This window comes from Equus quagga, chromosome 11, assembly GCF_021613505.1.
Source record: "Equus quagga isolate Etosha38 chromosome 11, UCLA_HA_Equagga_1.0, whole genome shotgun sequence".
Taxonomy (NCBI): domain Eukaryota; kingdom Metazoa; phylum Chordata; class Mammalia; order Perissodactyla; family Equidae; genus Equus; species Equus quagga.
Window position 1 is genome coordinate 58,032,205 of NC_060277.1, and position 20,375 is coordinate 58,052,579.

At 40.2% G+C, this 20,375-nt stretch overlaps 1 protein-coding gene across 1 annotated transcript in view; it reads left to right on the forward strand.

Annotated features, from left to right (window-relative positions):
* Positions 1-20,375, forward strand: part of LOC124247189 (multidrug and toxin extrusion protein 2-like) — a 92,163-nt gene that overhangs the window by 36,008 nt on the left and 35,780 nt on the right. The window contains exons 10-11 of the mRNA XM_046676271.1: positions 4,607-4,720; positions 5,609-5,676. Of these exons, the coding sequence (XP_046532227.1) occupies positions 4,607-4,720; positions 5,609-5,676 (182 nt within the window). The remainder of the gene's footprint in view (positions 1-4,606; positions 4,721-5,608; positions 5,677-20,375) is intronic.

The following is a 20,375-nucleotide window of genomic DNA, read 5'->3' on the forward strand; positions in this document are numbered from 1 at the left end:
GAGGGCTGCATGCCTTACAATTGCTCCTGGCTGGCCTTGAAGTGCTGTGTCTCAAAGATGGCTTTTTTCTCTCTAGAAATGAATTTCTGCCTCTTCCACCTCAGTCAACACTGTCCCTTGTTGTGGGGGTTCTTTTTATCCAGTTTTCAAGTTCTCTCTCAGGAGTAATTATTCCAAGAGTAGTTGTAAATTGGTTGTGTCCATGGGAGTAGGTGACTTCGGAGTCTACCTATGTTGCCATCTTGGTACTGTCTCTGATTTTCTCTTTTCTGTCTCTCAGTTTACTAATTATCTTTTAAGCCGTGTCTTGTCTAGTTTCTGATTCATTTATTGCTTTAATTTTCAACAATTATATTTTTCATTTCTAAGATTTTACTTGGTTCTTTTTTATATCTTCCTTTCCTTATTTCAAAACTTCCTTCTTTGGAACATTTTAAGGGTGTTTATTTAACATTTTTTTCAGATTACCCTATCATTTCTACTTCATCAGGTGTGAAATCTTTCATGTGTTGGTTTTGTGACATTTCTTTCCTGGCATTGGATCTCTTATTTGTTTATATCCTGGGTCATGGAACATACATATACCCACATTTTGTTAATTCTAAGACTCATTGTTTTGCATTTTAATGTCTTTAAAATTGGAACTCCTCTTTCAATTGATATGCTAAAATATTATGTCATAATTTAATTGGAAGATTCTTTGTGGCTCATAATGACATCTTAGATGTGTTGAATACAGTACTTAATTTCACTAAGCATCGTCTGAGTGATGCCTGTCCCCTCAAACTGTGGTTTTGACTGGCTTCTTTATAGCTTTGTCTATGAGCTTATTTTCCAAGGGAGTTGTCTTCCTTGTGAGTCACACACATGCCGTGTCCATTTTTTAACATGCTGTGTCTGCTCAGGTCTTATGGAATATATCTGTTCCAAATCCAGTTTCTTGGCTCAGGGTTTCCTCCCCGTGTCTGTACTTCAGGTTCAAGTCCTCTCCTATACATTGTGACTGCTTCTGCTCATGGCTTGGGATAGGCAGCTTGTTTGTGCTCATGACTTCAGGCTAGGAGGCAGGTTTTCTGGGTTTTAGATGGGGAACAGACTGGGGGCAGTGCTTTCTTGGCTCCCAACACTCCCTGCTCACTGGGGCTTATGCTGTAACCCTCTACCCTTCCCGTCATCCACAGTCATCACGCAATCCACGTGGCTCATTCTCTATTGATTCTTGATGTTGTTCTTCCCTCAAACCTTCACCTCAAAATTTGGGGGTACGGGGTAGGTCCCAGGCTCTCTGCTTCCCCTGAGACCCAATAAGGTGAGTGGCAACGTAGCTCTTGGTGCGTTTCTTTGCTCTTATGTTATAGAAATTCCTCACTGTTTTTCAATGCCTATCTTCTTCCTCCACTTTCTCTCCCTCTCTTGTCCTGGACCTTAGATACGAAGCATTGAGTTTCTTCTACTCAAATTCATGGCACACTGATGTCATCATTCCTTATACAGCCTCTTTCTCATTTTAGGGTATTTCTCCCATTTTTCAGTTCCCATTCTCCTCCCACAATGTACCCTCTCTGTGTTTGATATATGTCTTTTAATATGTATCTTTGAAAAATGTGAAACTCTTTTTTTTTGGTCTGTGTATATATTTATATTCACCTAATACTATCATAGTTTACCTGCCCTTGTGGTCTAGTGGTTAAGATTCGGTGCTTTCACTGCTGCAGCCCAGGTTGTTTCTCAGTCAAGGAATGAAACTAGCCTCTGTAGGTTGTCATACCATGGCGCTGCGTGTTGCTGTGATGCCACCATTATTTCAAATACTAGCAGGGTCACCCATGGTGGACAGGTTTCAGCAGAGCTTCCAGACTAGACAGGCTAGGAAGAAGGAACCGGCCACCCACTTCGGAAAAAATTGGCCATGGAAACCCTGTGGATAGCAGCAGAGCTTTGTCTGATAGAGCCCCAGAAGATGAGGGGATGGCACAAAAAGACCAGGTGGGGTTATGCTCTGCTGTAGACAGGGTCGCTAGGAGTCAGAATCAACTCAATGGCACTAACAACAACACTATAATTTGGATTTTTCTTTTCCATAAATTTCTTCACTTAGCACAGAGGTTGGCAAACTACAGCCCACAACCCGAATCTGGCCCGCAGCTTGCTTTTGTAAATAAAGTTTTATTGGAACACAGCTGTGTCTGTCATTTATGGATTTCCCGTGGCTGCTCTTGCTTTGCTACAGCACAGCTGAGTAGTGGCAACAGAGACCATTTGGCCTGTAAAGTTGAAACTATTTACTATGTGGCTCTTTACAGAAAAAGTTTGTGGACCTCTGATGTAGCACAGTGTTTTGTTGTTGTTTTTTAAATTGTAGTAAAATATACATGACATAAAATTTACCATCTTAACCATTTTTAAGTGTGCAGTTAAGTAACATTAAACACATTCACATTGTCATGCAACCATCACCACCATCCATCTCCAGAACTTTCCCATCTTGCAAAACCGAAACTCTATACCCATTAAACAATTCGCTGTTCCCCCCTCCTCATCGCCCGATAACCACCATGCTACTTTCCATCTTTGTGAATTTGACTACTCTTGATACCTCATATAAGTGAAATTGTACCGTATTTGTCTTTTTGTGACTGGCTTATTTCACTAAGTATGATGTCCTCCAAGTTCATCCACTTTATAGCGTTTGTCAGAATTTCCTTCCTTTTTAAAGTTGAATAATAATTCCATTGTATGTGTATACCACATCTTGTTATCCATTCATCTGTCAGTGGGTACGTGGGTTGCTTCCGCCTTTTGTCTATTGTGAACAGTGCTGCTATGAACACGGGTGTACAAATATCTCTTTGAGATTCTGCTTTCAATTCTTTTGTATATATACCCAGAAGTGATATTGCTGCATCATGTGGTAATTTCTACTTTTAAGTTTTTGAAGAACCACCATGCTTTTTTTTCATAGTGGCTGCACCAATTTCCATTCCTAACAACAGAGCTCAAGTGGTCCAGCTTATCTACATCCTTGCCAATGCTTGTTATTTTCTGTTGTTTTTATTTTAAAGCACCCATTCTAATGGGTGTAAGATGACGTCTTATTGTAGTTTTGATTTGCATTTTCCTAATGATTCGTGATGTTGAGCATTTTTTCTGTGATTTTTGGCTGTTTGTATATCTTCTTTGGAGAAATGTCTATTCAAGTCCTTTACCCATTTTTTTTTAAGTAGATTATCCCTGAGCTAACATCTGCTGCCAAAACTCCACTTTTTTTTTTCCTGAGGAAGATTGGCCCTGAGCTAACATCTATGCCCATTTTCTCTACTTTATATGTGGGACACCTGCTGCAGCATGGCTTGATAAGCAGTGCATAGGTCTGTGCCGAGAATCTGAACTGGTGAACCCCAGGCTGCCAAAGTAGAGTGTGCAAAACTTAACCACTATGCCACTGCTTTGCCCATTTTTTAATTGGGTTTTTATTGTTGTTGAATTCTAGGAGTTTTTATATAATCTGGATATTCTGATATCCAGATATCCTTATCAGGTGTATGATTTGTAAATATTTTCTCCCGTTCTGTGGGTTGCCTTTTCACTCTGTTGATTGTGTCCTTTGACACACAGAAGTTTTAAATTTTGATGTAGTCCAATTTATCCATTTTTACTTTTGTTGCCTGTTAGCACAATGTATTTTTATTTATTAAAACTATTTTTTGGGGGGGACCGGCCCGGTGGCGCAGTGGTTAAGTGCGCACGTTCAGCTTCTTGGCGGCCCGGGCTTCACTAGTTCGGATCCCGGGTGTGGACATGGCACCGCTCGGCATGCCATGCTGTGGTAGGCATCCCACATATAAAGTAGAGGAAGATGGGCATGGACATTAGCTCAGGGCCAGGCTTCCTCAGCAAAAAGAGGAGGATTGGCAGCAGTTAGCTCAGGGCTAATCTTCCTCAAAAAAAAAAAAAAAACAAAACTTTTTTGAGGAATATTAGCCCTGAGCTAACATCTGTGCCCATCTTCCTCCATTTTATATGTGGGACGCCTGCCACAGCATGGCTTGATGAGCAGTGCGTAGGTCTGTACCTAGGATCCGAACCGGCAAACTGCAGGCTGCTGGAGCAAAGCATGTGAACTCAACCGCTGCACCACTGGGCCAGCCCAGTATAATGTATCTTCAGATCTAACTACGTTGCCATTTGTACATCCAGTGTTCTGCTTTGAACTATAATATGCATCTGCCACCGTATTTTACTTCTCTAGTTCCCTGGTGATGGTTCCCTTGATGACCCCAATGTCCCACAACCACACCCTGCCACAGTGAACATCCTCCGTGTTTTCTTCTGGAGCTCTACAAAAGTTTCTCTGTCATTTAGAGCAGGAGTGAAATGTGTAGGTGATAGGGCATATACGTCACTTCGGTTTCACTAAGTGTTGCCAGCTCTACTCCTGCCGTCTCAAACTCTCGTCTTGTTTGCCATCGTTAAAATCCATTATTTTTCTAGAGAACTGCAGTTATTTCAAGTCTCTGGCCATTGGAGGAGGCGGGTATGTGGAATAAAATTGTTGATATCAGAGGCTGTTGAACAGTAAGCGCCTGCTTTCTTCCCTGTCCTCCAGGTTGGACTGGGGACTGTTTCCAGGAGTGGGACTCCTACATCCGGCTGGCTGTTCCCAGTATGTTCATGTTGTGCATCGAGTGGTGGACCTTTGAGATCGGAACCTTCCTTGCAGGTTTGTCAGCGGTTTAGTCAAAACATAACAACAGCCTGCTAATCATGTCTCCAGAGCTTTGCAGGAAATATGTTTAACTTCTTCCTCTCCGTTTCTTCAGGCTTTCATGGAAGTTTGCAGTATAGGTTTAAACCCTTGTCCAACCACAGCATGTTCAGGTTGGGTGCCCTCGCTGCCCTTCATTTTGTAGATTGGGAAGGGAAGGCCGCTGGCAAGCGTTTTGCCGCGGTCGTGGAGCAGGAGGACAAACGCCAGCATCTGGGCCTCCCGACTCTCACACCGTCTTCTGCTTCCGCTCATTTTTTGCAGGCATGATGCCAAGTTTTTAAGATGTTTGTAAACACACAGTGAGTGATTTGGCTGTTTTAGACATGATCCATGTTCCTATGAGAACTGTAACAATTTTGGTCATAGGTATTCACCTAGCCATCTTATTGCTAGTAAAGTAATAGAGAAAACAACAGAGAGAGGATGATAATAATTGATGTTAGAGTTTCTGTGGACACTTGAATTTGCCAATAGTCCCATCAGTTCTATATAGAGTTCTACTGCCTTCCATCCCTCCCCTCCCGCATTGTGACCCTCCATCTCCCTGAACTCCAGGAACCTCATTGTTTTCTACTTTATACCTGCCGTTTCGTTCCCTGGTGGAGCATGGGCTTGTAGAATGAACCTGTATCACATCTTAGCTGCTGAGTTCTTGGCAACTTCCTGGGGATGGCTGTCTGGGTTCTCCTCTGCACAGATGGTGAATTCTTCCATTGAGTTATGCTTCTGGGGGAGTCTTCGCTTCTCTTAAATTAAGATATGTTCTAGTTTCATAAGGAAAATGTTGCTTTAACCTACTTTTTGAAATGTGCTTTGTGTGTGTATGTGCCAACGTTTCAGGACTGATTAATGTGACAGAACTTGGAGCCCAGGCCATCATTTATGAACTGATCTCTGCAGCCTACCTGGTAAGAACCTCCAGGGTGAGACTCAGCACCTTCTCTGCATAGACTCTGCTGGGCTCTTGTCGTTGTATCCACTCAGCCAACATGTTGAATGCCCGCCATGCCATGCTCCAAGGAGAGAGGACTCAGACAGCACGAAGAGAGCACAGCGTAGTGGAGAGAGCATGGGTTTTGGAGCCAGACACACTGGGTTTGAGTCCTGGCCCTGCTGCTCCCCAACTGTGTGACCATTGGCTCATTACTTAATCTTTCTGAGCTTCAGTTTCCTTATAGACAAAAATGGGAAAAAATACCTACTTTGCAGATGAAAATCAAATAACGTATTGGAGGTGAAACACGTAGCACAATGCCTGGCGTGTTTATTCAGCAAATATGGAGTTGGTGCTAGGATACAGTGGAGAGTATATTGGAGGCAGTCCCTGCCCTCTCAGGGCTTGTGCTCTGGTGGGGAGACAGAGATAAACAAGTAAACAGATGCAGAAGAGCATTACAAATATGTATAACATCGTACCATAAAAGAAGCAAAAAGAGGCCTGAGATGCATCAAGCTGGAGACTGATAGCTTTTTAGATAGAACAGTCATGAAGGGTCCTTCTGAGTTGCTATTTAAGCTGAAGCTTGAAAGCTGAGAGGAAGCCAGGCAGGGAAGCCCAAGGGTGAGAGCTGACTGGGTAGCCTGAGCAAAGGTTCCAAGATGAAAAAGAGCACTTGGCAGGATCAGGGACCGGAAATGGGAACCCAGCTGTGGGCCTGGTGAGGAAAGAAGGATGTGACGTGCTTCTAGCTGTCGTGTAGCGGCTGGCTTAGAGGAGAGCAGGTATGGGAGTGGGTACCACTGGAAGGACGCAGTTGGAATCATCCAGGGGAGCAAGCAGGAGGCTGCTGGTGGAGGAGAAAAGTGGATGAATTAGTTATGTTGTAGAAGTAGAAGTGACCGGGCATGACCAGGGTTTGGATGTGGAAGGCAAGGGAGGAATCACAAATGACGCCAGAGTTTCTGGCTTGAACAACTGTGTGCTGGTGATGCCTTTTACGTTTTGGTGCTTTTTGAATATTCCAACCCTGTACAAATATTCCATTTGTTTTGTTTGTTTCTTTTTTCTTTTCTTTTTTTTTTTTTTTTAAGATCAACAGAGGTCATCTGGGCAGAGGGATTATGAGCCATTTTTGTTTCCAAGGTTTTTTTGGTCTTTTTTTTTTTTTTTGAGGAAGATTAGCCCTGAGCTAACATCTGCCACCAGTCCTCCTCTTTTTGCTGAGGAAGACTGGCCCTAAGCTAACATCTGTGCCCATCTTCCTCTACTTTATATGTGGGATGCCTGCCACAGCATGGCTTGATAAGCGGTGCATAGGTCTGCGCCCAGGATTTGAACCAGTGAACCCCGGGCCACCGTAGTGGAGCATGCGAACTTAACCGCTACACCACCAGGCCAGCCCAGAGTATTTTTTCCATCTTAAAAATGAAAAAAGAAGTAGCAGGAACTGATGTGGTCATCTAGGAATGAAAAGGAAGAGTGTCTAGGAGCAAGCCCCAACGTGTAGAGGTCAGGAATAGAATGAAAACCCAGCCAAGAGACAGAGCAGGCCAGTAAGGAAGGAAAACCGAGAGAACATGTGGAGGAAGCAGCCATGAAGAATGATTCACAGTGAGAATGACGACTGAGTGGAGGGCTGCTGAGAGGTATCTGAAGATAGGGTTGGAAAGTGTCCCTTGGATTTAGCGTCGTTAGAGACATTATGGCGTGATGAGGAGTGAGAGCCACATTCAAAGGCATGGACATTCAAGGGAGGTGGAGGGCGGAGACTGCCGGGTGGACAGTCCTGTCCAGAGTCTGGTTGTTGGTGGTGGGCAATATGTGTTGGAGGGAGGGTTTCCGTTTTGCTTCTGTTTTTAAATGGTGATGCTAGAGCTTGTTTATAGGTGTGTGAGAAACAATATCTATCTACGAATTCTGTCCTATCTGCAGATTTTCTGTTTTTCTGCCTGCTCTGTCACAGGCTTCTTTTTTATTTTTAATTGTGGTAACATACACATAGCATACATTTGCCTTTAACTGTGCAGTTTGGTAGTGTTAAGTACCTTCACATTGTGTGCAGCCAATCTCCAGAACTTTTTCATTTTGCAGAACTGAACCTCTGTGCTCATTAAGCAGCTCCCCATCCCTCCTGCCCTCGGCTTCTGGCAGCCACCATTCCACTTTCTGCTTCTTGTCACAGGCTGCCTTTTGTTAGAGACACTGAGGCAATAATTCTTCATTTATTCCCCTGGAAAAAGCAAGCCACAACAGTGGCAAGCTTACAATAAAAATTAGAAAATACAAAGAAATAATCCATCGTGAGCAAGAGTTAACAGATGCAACAAACAGGAAAATTAGAATTCAAATTTGAGATGATGGTATAATAATCAGAAAGAGAAAAGAAAAGTATTATGTTTAAAACCATTAAACATAAAAGAAGGAATTGAAACCAAAAGAATGATGTTTGGAAAAGAACCAAGTAGAATTTTCAAAAATAGGAAATATAGCCCTAGAAATGTAATACTTAATAGACATGATAAACTGAAGGTTAGTTAAAGCTGAAAAAACAAATAATGAACTTGAAGATAGATCTGTGGAAATTCCCAGAATAAAATTAAGACGTGTAACTAGATGGAATTGGATATGTAGACCAATGAAATAGAATAGAGAGCACAGAAAGAAAACCTTGCACATGTGATCAAATGATTTCTGACGAAGACGCCTAGACTATCCAGTGGGGAGGACAGCCTCTGCAATGAATGGTGCTGGGGTGACTGAATGTCCACATGCAAAAGAATGAAGCGGGACCCTCATCTAACACCATATACAGAAATTAACTCAAAGAGAATCAAAACCTAAACATAAGACCTCAAACAGTAAAACTCTTAGAAGAAAACCTAAGGCAAAATCTTCCCAACATTGGATTTGGCAATGATTTCTTCGATATGACTCCAAAGGCATAGGCAACAAAAGAAAAAATAGACAAATTGGACCTCATGAAAAATTTTAAAATTTGTATATCAAAAGACAATATCCACAGAGTAAGAAGGCAACCTAACAGAATGGGAGAGAATACTTGCAAGTCCTCTATGTGATAAGGGATTAATATCCAGAATATATAGAGAACTCCTAAACCTCAATAACAAAAAAACAACCTGATTGAAAAATGGGCAAAGAATTTGAATAGATATTTCTCTAAGGAAAATACACCAGTAGCCAATAAGCACGTGAAAAGATGCTCAACATCACTGATTATTAGGAAATGATTACAAAAAACTACATTGAGATACCACCTCACATCCATTAGTAGGGCTACTACTTTTTTAAAACCCAGAAAATAGCAAGTGTTGGTGAGAAGGTGGAAAAATTGGAACCCTTGTGCGATGTTTGGAATGAATGTAAAATGATGCAGCCACTGTGGAAAAAAGTATGGTGGTTCCTCAAAAAATTAAAAATAAAATTATCATATGACCCAGCAATTCCACTTCTGAGTATATATCCAAAAGAATTGAAAGCAGGATCTGGAAGAAATATTTTCACACTCATGTTCATAGCAGCATTATTCACAAGAGACAAAAGGTGGAAGCAACCCAGATGTCTACCCACAGATGACTGGATGAGCAAAGTGTGATGCGTACATGCAGTGGAGTTATCATTCAGCCTTAAAAGGGAGGGAAATTCTGACACATGCTGCAACACGGATAAACCTTGAGGACATTACGCTAAGTTAATAAGCCAGTCAGAAAAAGACAAATATGTGTATGATTCCACTTATTTAAGGTACTTAGAGTAGTCAAAAATCGTAGAGACAGAAACTAAGAATGGTGGTTGCCAGGGGCTGGGGGGAGATGGGAGGGAAGTTATTGTTTAATGTGTGTAGAGTTTCAGTTTCACAAGATGAAAAGAGTTATGGAGATGGATGGTAGTATTGGTTGCACAACATTATGAATGTATTTAATACCACTGAACTGTACCCTTAAAATAATTAAAGTGATAAAATATATATATATATACCATATATAATTACTGGAGTAAGAAGGGAAAAAATGATTAAGATGATAAATTTTATGTTATGTGTATTTTACCACAATAAATAAAAATGGGAAAAAGTAGAGATGGAATATATGAAAGATATGGGTCCATTATCTATCTAGTAGGAATTCCACAGGGAGAGAATAGAGACACTGGTGGGGATGTAATATTCAGAGATATTTGACAAGAGACAGAGACAGACAAAGACATGAGTCTGAATATTCAGAAATCGGAATGAACACTTTAGGAGATTCTAGCCTGGGCAATTAGGCAAGAAAAAGAAATAAAAGGCATCCATATTGGAAAGAAAGAAAGAAAACTATCTGCATTTGCAAATGACATGACTTTATATATAGAAAACTCTAAAAACTCCACATGCATGTGCAAAAACTAAAATACCTAGAGCTAATTAGTTCTGCAGAGTTATAGGATACAATATCAGTACACAAAAATCAGTTCTATTTCTATAATACCAGCAATGAACAATCTGAAAATGAAATTAAGAAAGCAATTCCATTCACCACAGCACCAAAAAATTAAAATACTTAGGAATAAATTCAACCAAAGCAGAGCAAGACTTGTATACTGAAAACTACAAAACGTTGTTGAAAGAAATTAAAGAAAACCTAATAAATGGAAAGATTTCCCATGTTCATGTATGAGAAGACTCAATGTTGTTACGGTGACAATACCCCCAAGTTAATTTACAGATTCAGTGCAACCTATCAAATGGGCTTTTTTGCAGACTGGACAAACTGATCCTAAAATTCCTATGGAGATGCAAGGGACCCCCGAATAGTCAAAACAATCCTGGAAAAGAACAAAGTCAGAGGCCTCACACCTCAACAACAGCAATAAAAACCAGAAGACTGTGAGACAATATCAAAGTGCTGAGAGAATAATGTCAGCCCTTAGCTAACTAAGCTATTGCTCAAGAAAGAGGGCAAATTAAAAGACATTTTCCAGCAAAGACTGAGGGACAGCACCATTCATAGACCTTCAAGGAAAAAACACTGTCAAAATAATGGTGAGCAAAGAAATTGGTAAATATGGATAAATCTAAACTAGCATTGATTGCAAACAAAAAATGAGATCAAGTTTCACAGTGCAAAAATAAGGCAGAAATAAAATACAGTACGGCAAATAGAGGCGAGATTGGGAGAAGGTCTTCTTATTTAAAGCAATCTAGGTATTACCAAGGAAGAGGGTAAGAGATAGTGATTAACTTAATTTTTTTAAGTCAGAGTGCATGTTGACATTTTAAGGGAAATAACCAAGAGAGAGGAAATAGAATATATTTCGAAACCACTAGCAGAGCTGAAATGGGAATTAAGAAAACATGATCAATCCAACAGAAGGCAGTGAAAATAAAGAAGATAAAGAAACAAAAAGAAAGCATTATAAATAATACAAAATTAAATGGTAGAATTAAATCCAAATAGTGTGTAATCATACTAAAGGAGAACATGCTAAACTTACCAATTAAAAACCCTCTCAAGTTAGATCGCACCCCTTCATATCTTTTTGCTTTGCTTATTTTTCCACAGTTGTATGCTGTTTTCACTTAATATTATCACATAGCATTTTTTTCATGTTTTTAAAGGCTTTTCCTAAAAATAGTTGAAAATCTGATTTGCCTGTGTATAGTCAGCACCTGAATATAGCACTGTTCACTTAGTCATTCCACTGTACTTGGACTTTTCATCTGTTTCCAGTTTTTCAAAGCACCAGTGTTGTTTCAGTGAATATCTTTACACATAGAACTTTATCCTTGAGGAGAGTGTCACCAGCATCATGGCAGAATGAGTTGTTCCCTTTGTCACTCCCCTCTAAGTTGCAACCAGCAGGACATCCATTAACCAACAAAGAACTCCCCGCATAGCACACCAGAACACCTTAGAGATCCATGCAGCTACACATCTGAAGGTGGGTGGATTGGACCTGCGGGAGCCAGTGGAACTAGGGCAGCAGCCCCACCCCTCCCCTGGCAGCAGCGATCCAGAATGTGGATGCACCCAGCAGTGGCGGTGATGCTCCGACCTAAAGTTTAAAAAAATACAACAGAACTGGAGACCAGAGGCTGCAAGAGCAGCAGTAGCATCATGGCTCAGTCTCTGTTCCTCCCCTAGCAGTGGCAGGTGTCACCTGTGACCTGAGGCTGCAGGAGCCACAGCAGAACCTGTGACCCAGCCCCCCTCTCTCCCCAGGCAGCAATGGCATTAGTAGCTTAGTCCCTGCCCCTCCCCTAGTGGTGGCAGGTGGCATGCGTGACCTGGTGCTTTAGGAAACAGCAGTGCCAGCAACCCAGCCCCATCCCTCTCCCCAGGCAGCTGCAACTCCAACCTCAGTCTTTCCAGCAGCAACGACTGCATCCAAAATGCAATACTCCCAGCAGGGGCAGTGGTACCATGACCTGAGCTTTCAAAAAGCACACAAGAGGCCCAGCCCCTGTGGCCTAGTGGTTAAGTTTGACATGCTTTGCTTTGGCAGCCCAGATTCAGTTCCTGGGCATAGACCTACACCACTCATCTGTCAGTGACCGTGCTGTAGTGGTGGTTCACATACAAAAAGAGGAAGACTGGCAACAAATGTAAGCTCAGGCAAATCTTCCTCAGCAAAATAAGGAAGATTGACAACTGATGTTAGCTCAGGGCAGACCTTCCTCAGCAAAATAACAAACAAAAAAACCCCATACAGGCATGAGCTGGCAACCAGAGGCTGCAGGAACAGCAGTGGCACTAGTGGCTTAGCCCCTGCCCCTCCCCTAATGGTGGCAGGTAGCACCTGTGACCTGAGGCTTCAGTAGCTACAGCAGAACTCCTGACCCAGTCCCCAGTGGCAACACCCTTGACACAGACTCTACCAGCATCTGGGGCTGCATAAAGACCTTGGGCTCCTGGCAGTGGCAGCGACATCCATGAACCCAGCACCCCTGGCAGTGGCGCTGCCAGCGCCCTCAGATAACCTAGGAGTAGCTGTGCAGGTGGTGCACAAGGCAGCAGCACTGAAGCCTGTGGAGAGCCCGCAGGGAGCCTGTGGGGGAACATGAGACCCAGACAACCCCAGAAGCAGAAGAGGTACTCGCAGCTTCATGACCTCACTGGTGACACCCACAACTGCTGTGACATCATAAACAGCCAGGCACCAACAACCTCAGAGCCACAAGCAACACAAGGAGGGCACTGACAATGCCTGTGGCGGAGGCAGTGGAAAAGTGCAGGCCCTCAAATACAACCAGAAGCAGCTCAGAATCAAAATAAACAAAGCTGTACCCAAATAAGAAAGGTGGTTACTACCACAAATGCACCAGTGGAGGATCAACTCATCAAGTACCATGAAGAACTACAGTAAGACAGTAGAACAAAAAGAAAAATGACAGCTCTCCAGAAACCAAACTTGAAGTCATAGAAGATTGTGATCTAACTGACAGAGAATTCAAAACAGCTGCCATGAAGAAATTCCACAAGTTAGAAGAAAACTCAGAAAGACAGTTCAACGAGCTCAATAAAATTAATGAACAGGAGTACTTCACCAAATAGAGTGAAACTCTAAAAAAAAAAAAAAACAGAAATTCCGGAGCTGAAGAACACAATTAATGAGATGAAAAATAAAGTAGAAAGCACTGGAAATAGAGCAGACCATATGGAAGACAGAATTAGGGAGCTCAAAGACAGAAATCTAGAAATGATTCAGGTGGGAGAGCAAGGAGAAGTAAGATTTTTTTTTTTAAATGAAGAAATCCTACAAGAAATACTGTCTCAATCAGGAAAAGCAACATAAGAATAATGGGTATCCCAGAAGAAGAAGAGAGGGAGAAAGGAACAGAGAACTTAATTGAAGAAATAATAGCTGAGAACTTCCCAAACCCAGGGAAGAAACTGGATATACATGTACATGAAGCTAATAGGATGCCTAGTTATCTCAACACAAAAAGACCTTCTCCAAGGCACATTATTTTAAAACTGTCAAAAGTCAATGACAAAGAAAGAATATTAAGGGGGGCAAGAGGGAGGAAAATAACTTACAAAGGAACCCCCATCAGGATATCAGCAAATTTCTCAGCAGAAACTCTACAGGCTAGGAGAGAGTGGGATGATATATTCAAAATATTAAAAGACAAAAACTATCAGCCAAGAATATTCTACCCAGAAAATTACACAGCAGATATGAAGGAGAAATAAAGGCTTTCCCAGACAAATAAAAACTGAGGGAGTTCATCACTACACCTGCCTTACAAGAAATGTTGGAAGGATCCTTCCTACCTGAAACAAAAAGGCAAACGTTTGCGAAGCCTTGAGCAAGGTAATAAATGAGCAGACAGAATCAGAAGATTACAACTCTACATTGAAATAGGTTAGTAAACAAATATAAAGGCTAAGGGAAAAGAAAGCATCTGAAATAACTATAACCACTTCAATTTGGTAACAAACTCGTAATGCAAAAAAGCATAATTTATGGCAACAAAAATATAGAAAAGAAAGAGGAAAAGAATGGAACCTGCATAGGTTACTGGAGATAAGATGCCCTCAGCAGGAAAAGGACTGTCATCTATGAGATCTTTTATACAAACCTCATGGTAACCACAAAACAAAAAATCAAAGCAGAGTCACAAAACATAAAGAAAGAGAAAAACGTCACAGAAAACCATCAAACTGAAATGGCACACAGAAATAAAGGAAAAGGAAACACTGGAAATATAGAACAACCAGAAAACAAAAGATAAAATGGCAGTATTAGGCCCTCATATATCAGTGATCACTCTAAATGTCAATGGATTGAATTTCAGTCAAAAGACACAGAGTGGTTGGATGGATTAAAAAACAAGACCTAACAATATGCTGCCTCCAGAGGACCCATTTCAGCTCTAAAGAGTAGGCTCAGAGTGAAGGGATGAAAGATGATACTCCAAGCAAATGGCAACCAAAAGAATGCAGGTGTAGCTATACTTATATCAGACAAAATAGACCTCAAGCCCAAGAAAGATAACAAGAAACAAAGATAGATGTTATATAATAATAATGTCTTCCACCAAGAAGACATACACTTATTAATATATATACTTCTAACATCAAAGCACCAAAGTGTATACAGCAAGTATTATTAATGATCCTAAAGGGAGATAGTGACAGCAACACAATAGTAGGAGACTTTAACATCCCGCTTACATCAATGGATAGATCCTCCAGACAGAAAGTCAACAAGGAAACATTGGCGTTAAATGAAACACTAGGCCAGATGGAGTTAATAGATATAGATAGAACATTCCATCACAAAGCAGTGGAATACACATTCTTCTCAAGTGCACATGGAACATTCTCAAAGAGACCATATACTGGGAAAGAAAACAAGCCTCAATAAATTAAATAAGTTTGAAGTCATGTCACACATCTCTTCTGAGCACAATGGAATGAAACTAGAAATCAACTCCAAGAAGAAAGCTAGAAAAGTCACAAATATGTGGAGACTAAACAGCATGCTACTGAACAGCTATTGGATCAATGAAGAAATTGAAGGAGAAATAAAAATATACCTGGAGACAAATGAAAATGAAAACACAGCATACCAAAGCTTATGGGATGCAGCGAAAGCAGTACTAAGAGGGATATAAATAGCAATATAACCCTACTATTTAATAAACTAGAAAACTCTCAAATAAACAATGTAACACTATACTTAATATAGAAAAAGAAGAACAAACAAAGCCCAAAGTCAGTAGAAGGAAGGAAATAATAAAAATCAGAGTGGAAATAAGCTAAGTAGAGACTAAAAAGACAATAGAAAGGATCAACAAAATTAAGAACTGGTTCTTTGAAGGGATAAAATTGACAAACCCTTAGCTAGACTCACTTAAAAAAAAGAGAAGGCTCAAATAAATAAAATCAGAAATGAAAGAGGAAAACTAACAACAGATACCACAGAAATATGAAAAATTATAAGAGAATACTATGAAAAGCTATACACCAACAAATTGGATAACCTAGAAGAAATGGATAAATTTGTAGACTCATAGAACCTCCCAAAACTGAATAAAAAAGAAATAGAGAATCTAAATAAAGCAATCACAAGTAAAAAGATTGAAACAGTAGTCAAAAGCCTCCCGAAAAACAAAAGTCCAGGACCAGACATCTTCTCTGGTGAATTCTACCAAACATTCAAAGAAGACTTAATACCTATCCTTCTCAAACTCTTCTGAAAAACTGAAGAGGAGGGGACCCTTCCTAATTCATTTTACGAGGCCAACATTACCCTGATGCCAAAACCAGAAAAGAACAACACCAAAAAGGAAAACGACAGGCCATTATTGCTCATGAACATAGATGCGAGAATCCTCAACAAAATATTAGCAAATTGAATACAACAATATGTTAAAAGGATAGTACACCATAATCAAGAGGGATTTATTCCACAGACACAGGGATGGTTCACCATCTGCAAATCAAACAATGTAATACACCACATTAACAAAATGAAGAGTGAAAATCACATGATCATCTCAGTAGATGCAGAGAAAGCATTTGACAAGATTCACCATCCATTTATAATTAAAACTCTCAAAAATATATATAGAGAGGAGGAATATATAGAATACATAGAAGGAAAGTACTTCAACATAATAAAGGCCATATATGACAAACCCACAGCCAACATCATACTCAACAGTGGAAAGCTGAAAGCTATTCCTTTAAGAACAGGAACGACAAGGATGCCCACTCTCGCCACTCTTATTCAACATAATACTGAAAGTCCTAGGCAGAGAAATTAGGCAAGAAAAAGAAATAAAGAGATCTAAATTGGAAAGGAAGAAGTAAAACTGTCACTATTTGTGGATGACGTGATTCTATAGAAAACCCTAAAGAATCCACCCAAAAACTCTTAGAAGTAATTAAGGAATACCGTGAAGTTGCAGGGTACAAAATCAAGGTAAAAAAATCAGTTGCATTTCTATACACTAGTAATGAACAGTGAAAGAGAAATCCAGAATACAGTCCCATTTCCAACTGAAACAAAAAGAATAAAATACCTAGGAATAAATTTAATCAAGGAAGTGAAAGACCTACACACTGAAAACTATAAGACATTATTGAAAGTAACTGAAGAAGACATAAAAGAAGTGGAAATATATTCCGTGCTCATGGGTTAGAATAATAAACACAGTTAAAATGTCGATATTACCTAAAGTAATCTACACATTCAATGCAATCCCAGTCCGAATCCCAATGGCATTTTTTCATGGAAGTAGAACAAAGAATCCTAAAATTTATATGGAACAACAAACGACCCCAAATAGCCAAAGCAATACTGAGAAAAAAGAACAAAGCTGGGGGTATCACACTCCCTGATTTCAAAATATACATAGCTATAGTAATCAAAACAGACACACAGATCAATGGAACAGAGTTGAGAGGCCAGAAATTAACCCACACTTCTACGGACAGCTAATTTTCGACAAACGAACCAAGAACATACAATGAGAAAGGGAAGTCTCTTCAATAAATGGTGTTGGGAAGATTGGAAATCCACATGCAAAAGAATGAAACTAGACCACTATCTTACACCATACAAAAAAATTAACTCAAAATGGGTCAAATATTTGAATGTAAGACCTGAAACCATGAAACTCCTAGAAGAAAACATAGGCAGTACACTCTCTGACGTCAGTCCTGGCAGTATCTTTTTGAATATCATATCTGCTCAGGCAAGGGAAACAAAGGAAAAGATAAGTGAGACTACATCAAACTAAAAAGCTTCTGCCTGGCAAAGGAAACCATCAACAAAACAGAAAGACAACCCACCAACTGGGTGAAAATATTTGCACAGCATATATCCAATAAGTGGTTAATATCCAAAATATATAAAGAACTCATACAACTTAACAACAGCAACAAATGAACGACATAATCCAAAAATGAGCATAGGATACGAATAGACATTTTTCCAAAGAAGATATACAGATGGCCAACAGGTACATGAAAAGATGTTCAACTTCACTAATTATTAGGGAAATGCAAATCAAGACTGTAATGAGATATCACCTCACTCCCATCAAAATGGCTATAATTAACAAGACAAGAAATAACAAGTGTTGGAGAGGATGTGGAGAGAAGGAAACCCCCATAAACTGTGAGTGGGGTGCAAACTGGTGCAGTCACTGTGGTAAACAGTGCAGAGATTTCTTTAAAAACGGAAACTAGAAATACCATATGATCCAGCTATCCCACTACTAGGTATTTATCCAAAGAACATGAAATCAACAATTCAAAGAAATTTATGCATCCCTATGTTTATTGCAGCATTATTCATAATAGCAAAGACTTGGAAGCAACCTAAGTGTCCATCAGTAGATAAAGAAGATGTGGTGTGTGTATATATTGGAATACTACTCAGTCATAAAAAAGGGATGAAATTGTGCCATTTGCAACAGCATGGATGGACCTTGAGGGTATTATGCTAAAGAAAATAAGTCAGACAGAGAAAGGCAGTTACTATATGACTTCACTCATATGTGGGAGATAAACAAACAAACACACACATAGATATGGAGAATTGATTGGTGGTTACCAGAGGGTCGGGGGAGGGTGAAAGGGGTAAAAGGGGCACATATGTATGGTGATGGATGGAAACTAGACTTTTGGTGGTGAACAAAATGCAGTCTATACAGAAGTCAAAATATAATGATATACATCTGAAATTTATATTATATTATATTATGTTATAAACCAATGTAACCTCAATAAAATAAATATAGTGTTGGAAGAGAACTCTTTGGATACCCTGGACTGCCAGGAAGATGGACAAGTGAGTCCTCAGGCAAATTAAGCCTGAACTATTGCCAGAGGCAAGAATGATAAAACTGAGGCTGTCCTCCTTTGGGCATGTCATGAGAAGGCAGGATTCTTTGGAAAAGACAATAATGCTGGGAAAAGTGGAAGGAGCAGGAAAAGAGGAAGACCAACTATGAGATGGATTGACCCCATAAAGGAGGCTATAGGCCTGAGTCTACAGGAGGTGAGGAGGGCCGTTGCGGACGGGACACTGTGGACTTCACTCATTCATAGAGTCGCCAGGAGTTGGGGCTGACTTGATGGCACATAACACGCAAGTTTCTTATAGGCAACATATAGTTGGGTCTTGTTTTCCCTTCTGACTGTCTCTGTTATTAATTGATGTCTTTAGACCATTCCTTGTTTTAATTTGTGTCCACTGGTTTTGAGACTTTTTTCTAATGTGCTGCACAGCCGTCATACCGAAAATGTTTAAATTATCCTCATGAATTAAGTCTCCAGTTTCTTTGATCCTATTTCTTCTGCTTTCTTAGATTCCTTTAAAATGTTTTTGAAGTATTTCGTCAAAGAACTTTTTCTTGAAGGTAAACTGTGAGCCCCGCACATTTGAAAGAGTCTTTATTTTCCCCTATGCTTGTTTAATAATTTTGCTGAGTATAGAATTCTAGGTTCAAAATGTTTTTCTCTCAGAATTTTTAAGGTGATATTCTATGTTCTTACGGCATTTGGAGTTACTAATGTAAACTCCGATCTTCATCTGGTTCTCGTTCCTTTGTGACAACATGATGTTTGCTCTTTGACAGTTTTAGCATTTCTGTCTTTATCTGTGTCATTCTGAGGGTGTATCTCTCTGCGAGTACCTTTTTACTTATCCTGCTTGTTAGCACTTGGTATACCCTTTCAGTCTGAAGACTTTGTCTTTCTCAACTCTGAGAAATTTTTAAAGTATTATTCTTTCTCCCTTTTCTGTACATTTTTTCTATTCTCTCTTTTTAAATTCCCTAATAGGTGGAAGTTGACCTCCTGGATTGATCTTGTGGTTTTTAACCTTTTTCTTCCATTTTAAAAATCTGTCTTTTTGCTATTAATTTTTTTTTAGTTTTGTTTTTAATTTCCAAGAACTCTTTCTTTTTGTCTTATAATCCCTTCTTCATAGGAACCTGCGCTTGTTTTCTGCTGCATTATCTTTTAAATATCTTAAGATATTACATTGAACCTTCAGACATTCTCTTCTGTTCCTGGAATCATCTCTTTGTTTCCTCTGAGGTCAGTTTGTCTTTATTTATCTTGATCTTTTTTATAGTTATGTCCTTTGGTTTTCCTCAAAGATCTGGTGATCCTTATCAGCCCATTTGTACTTATGAATGAGTGAATATATTGATTTATAAAATAAACAGCTGGCCTGGCTTTCCTGTCCTGTTATTTGGGGATTTTTCTCCAACAGACGTCTCCTGTGTACGGGAAGAAGCAGTGGGGAGCCGAGCACTAAGGTGGTGTCTATCACATGACATCTTCATTTTAGGGTTTATGAATGAGGAGCAGGGAGCAGGCAGCCTCACCCCACCTCCCATGTCCCGTACATCCATCCCCCAAGACAAAACAAGAAGAGGTTGGTTCTGAGGTCTCACACTGCACAGGGAGCTCTCTCATGTGGCTTTTCCATTTTAGCGCAGTCTCTGTGTGTGGGGAGTCTGAGGTCTAGATAGGCAATGGCTGTGTTGTTTGTAACCCTCTAGTGAACCTGCGTGAGTACTGCTCATCACTGCCCTGATGGACCTGAAGCCTCAAGCTTCCTGGGGCTCCACTGGGAAGAACCAGCAGAATCCCACCTTCTCCTGTTTGCATGCTGGACTTTGGCTTCCTCTGGTTC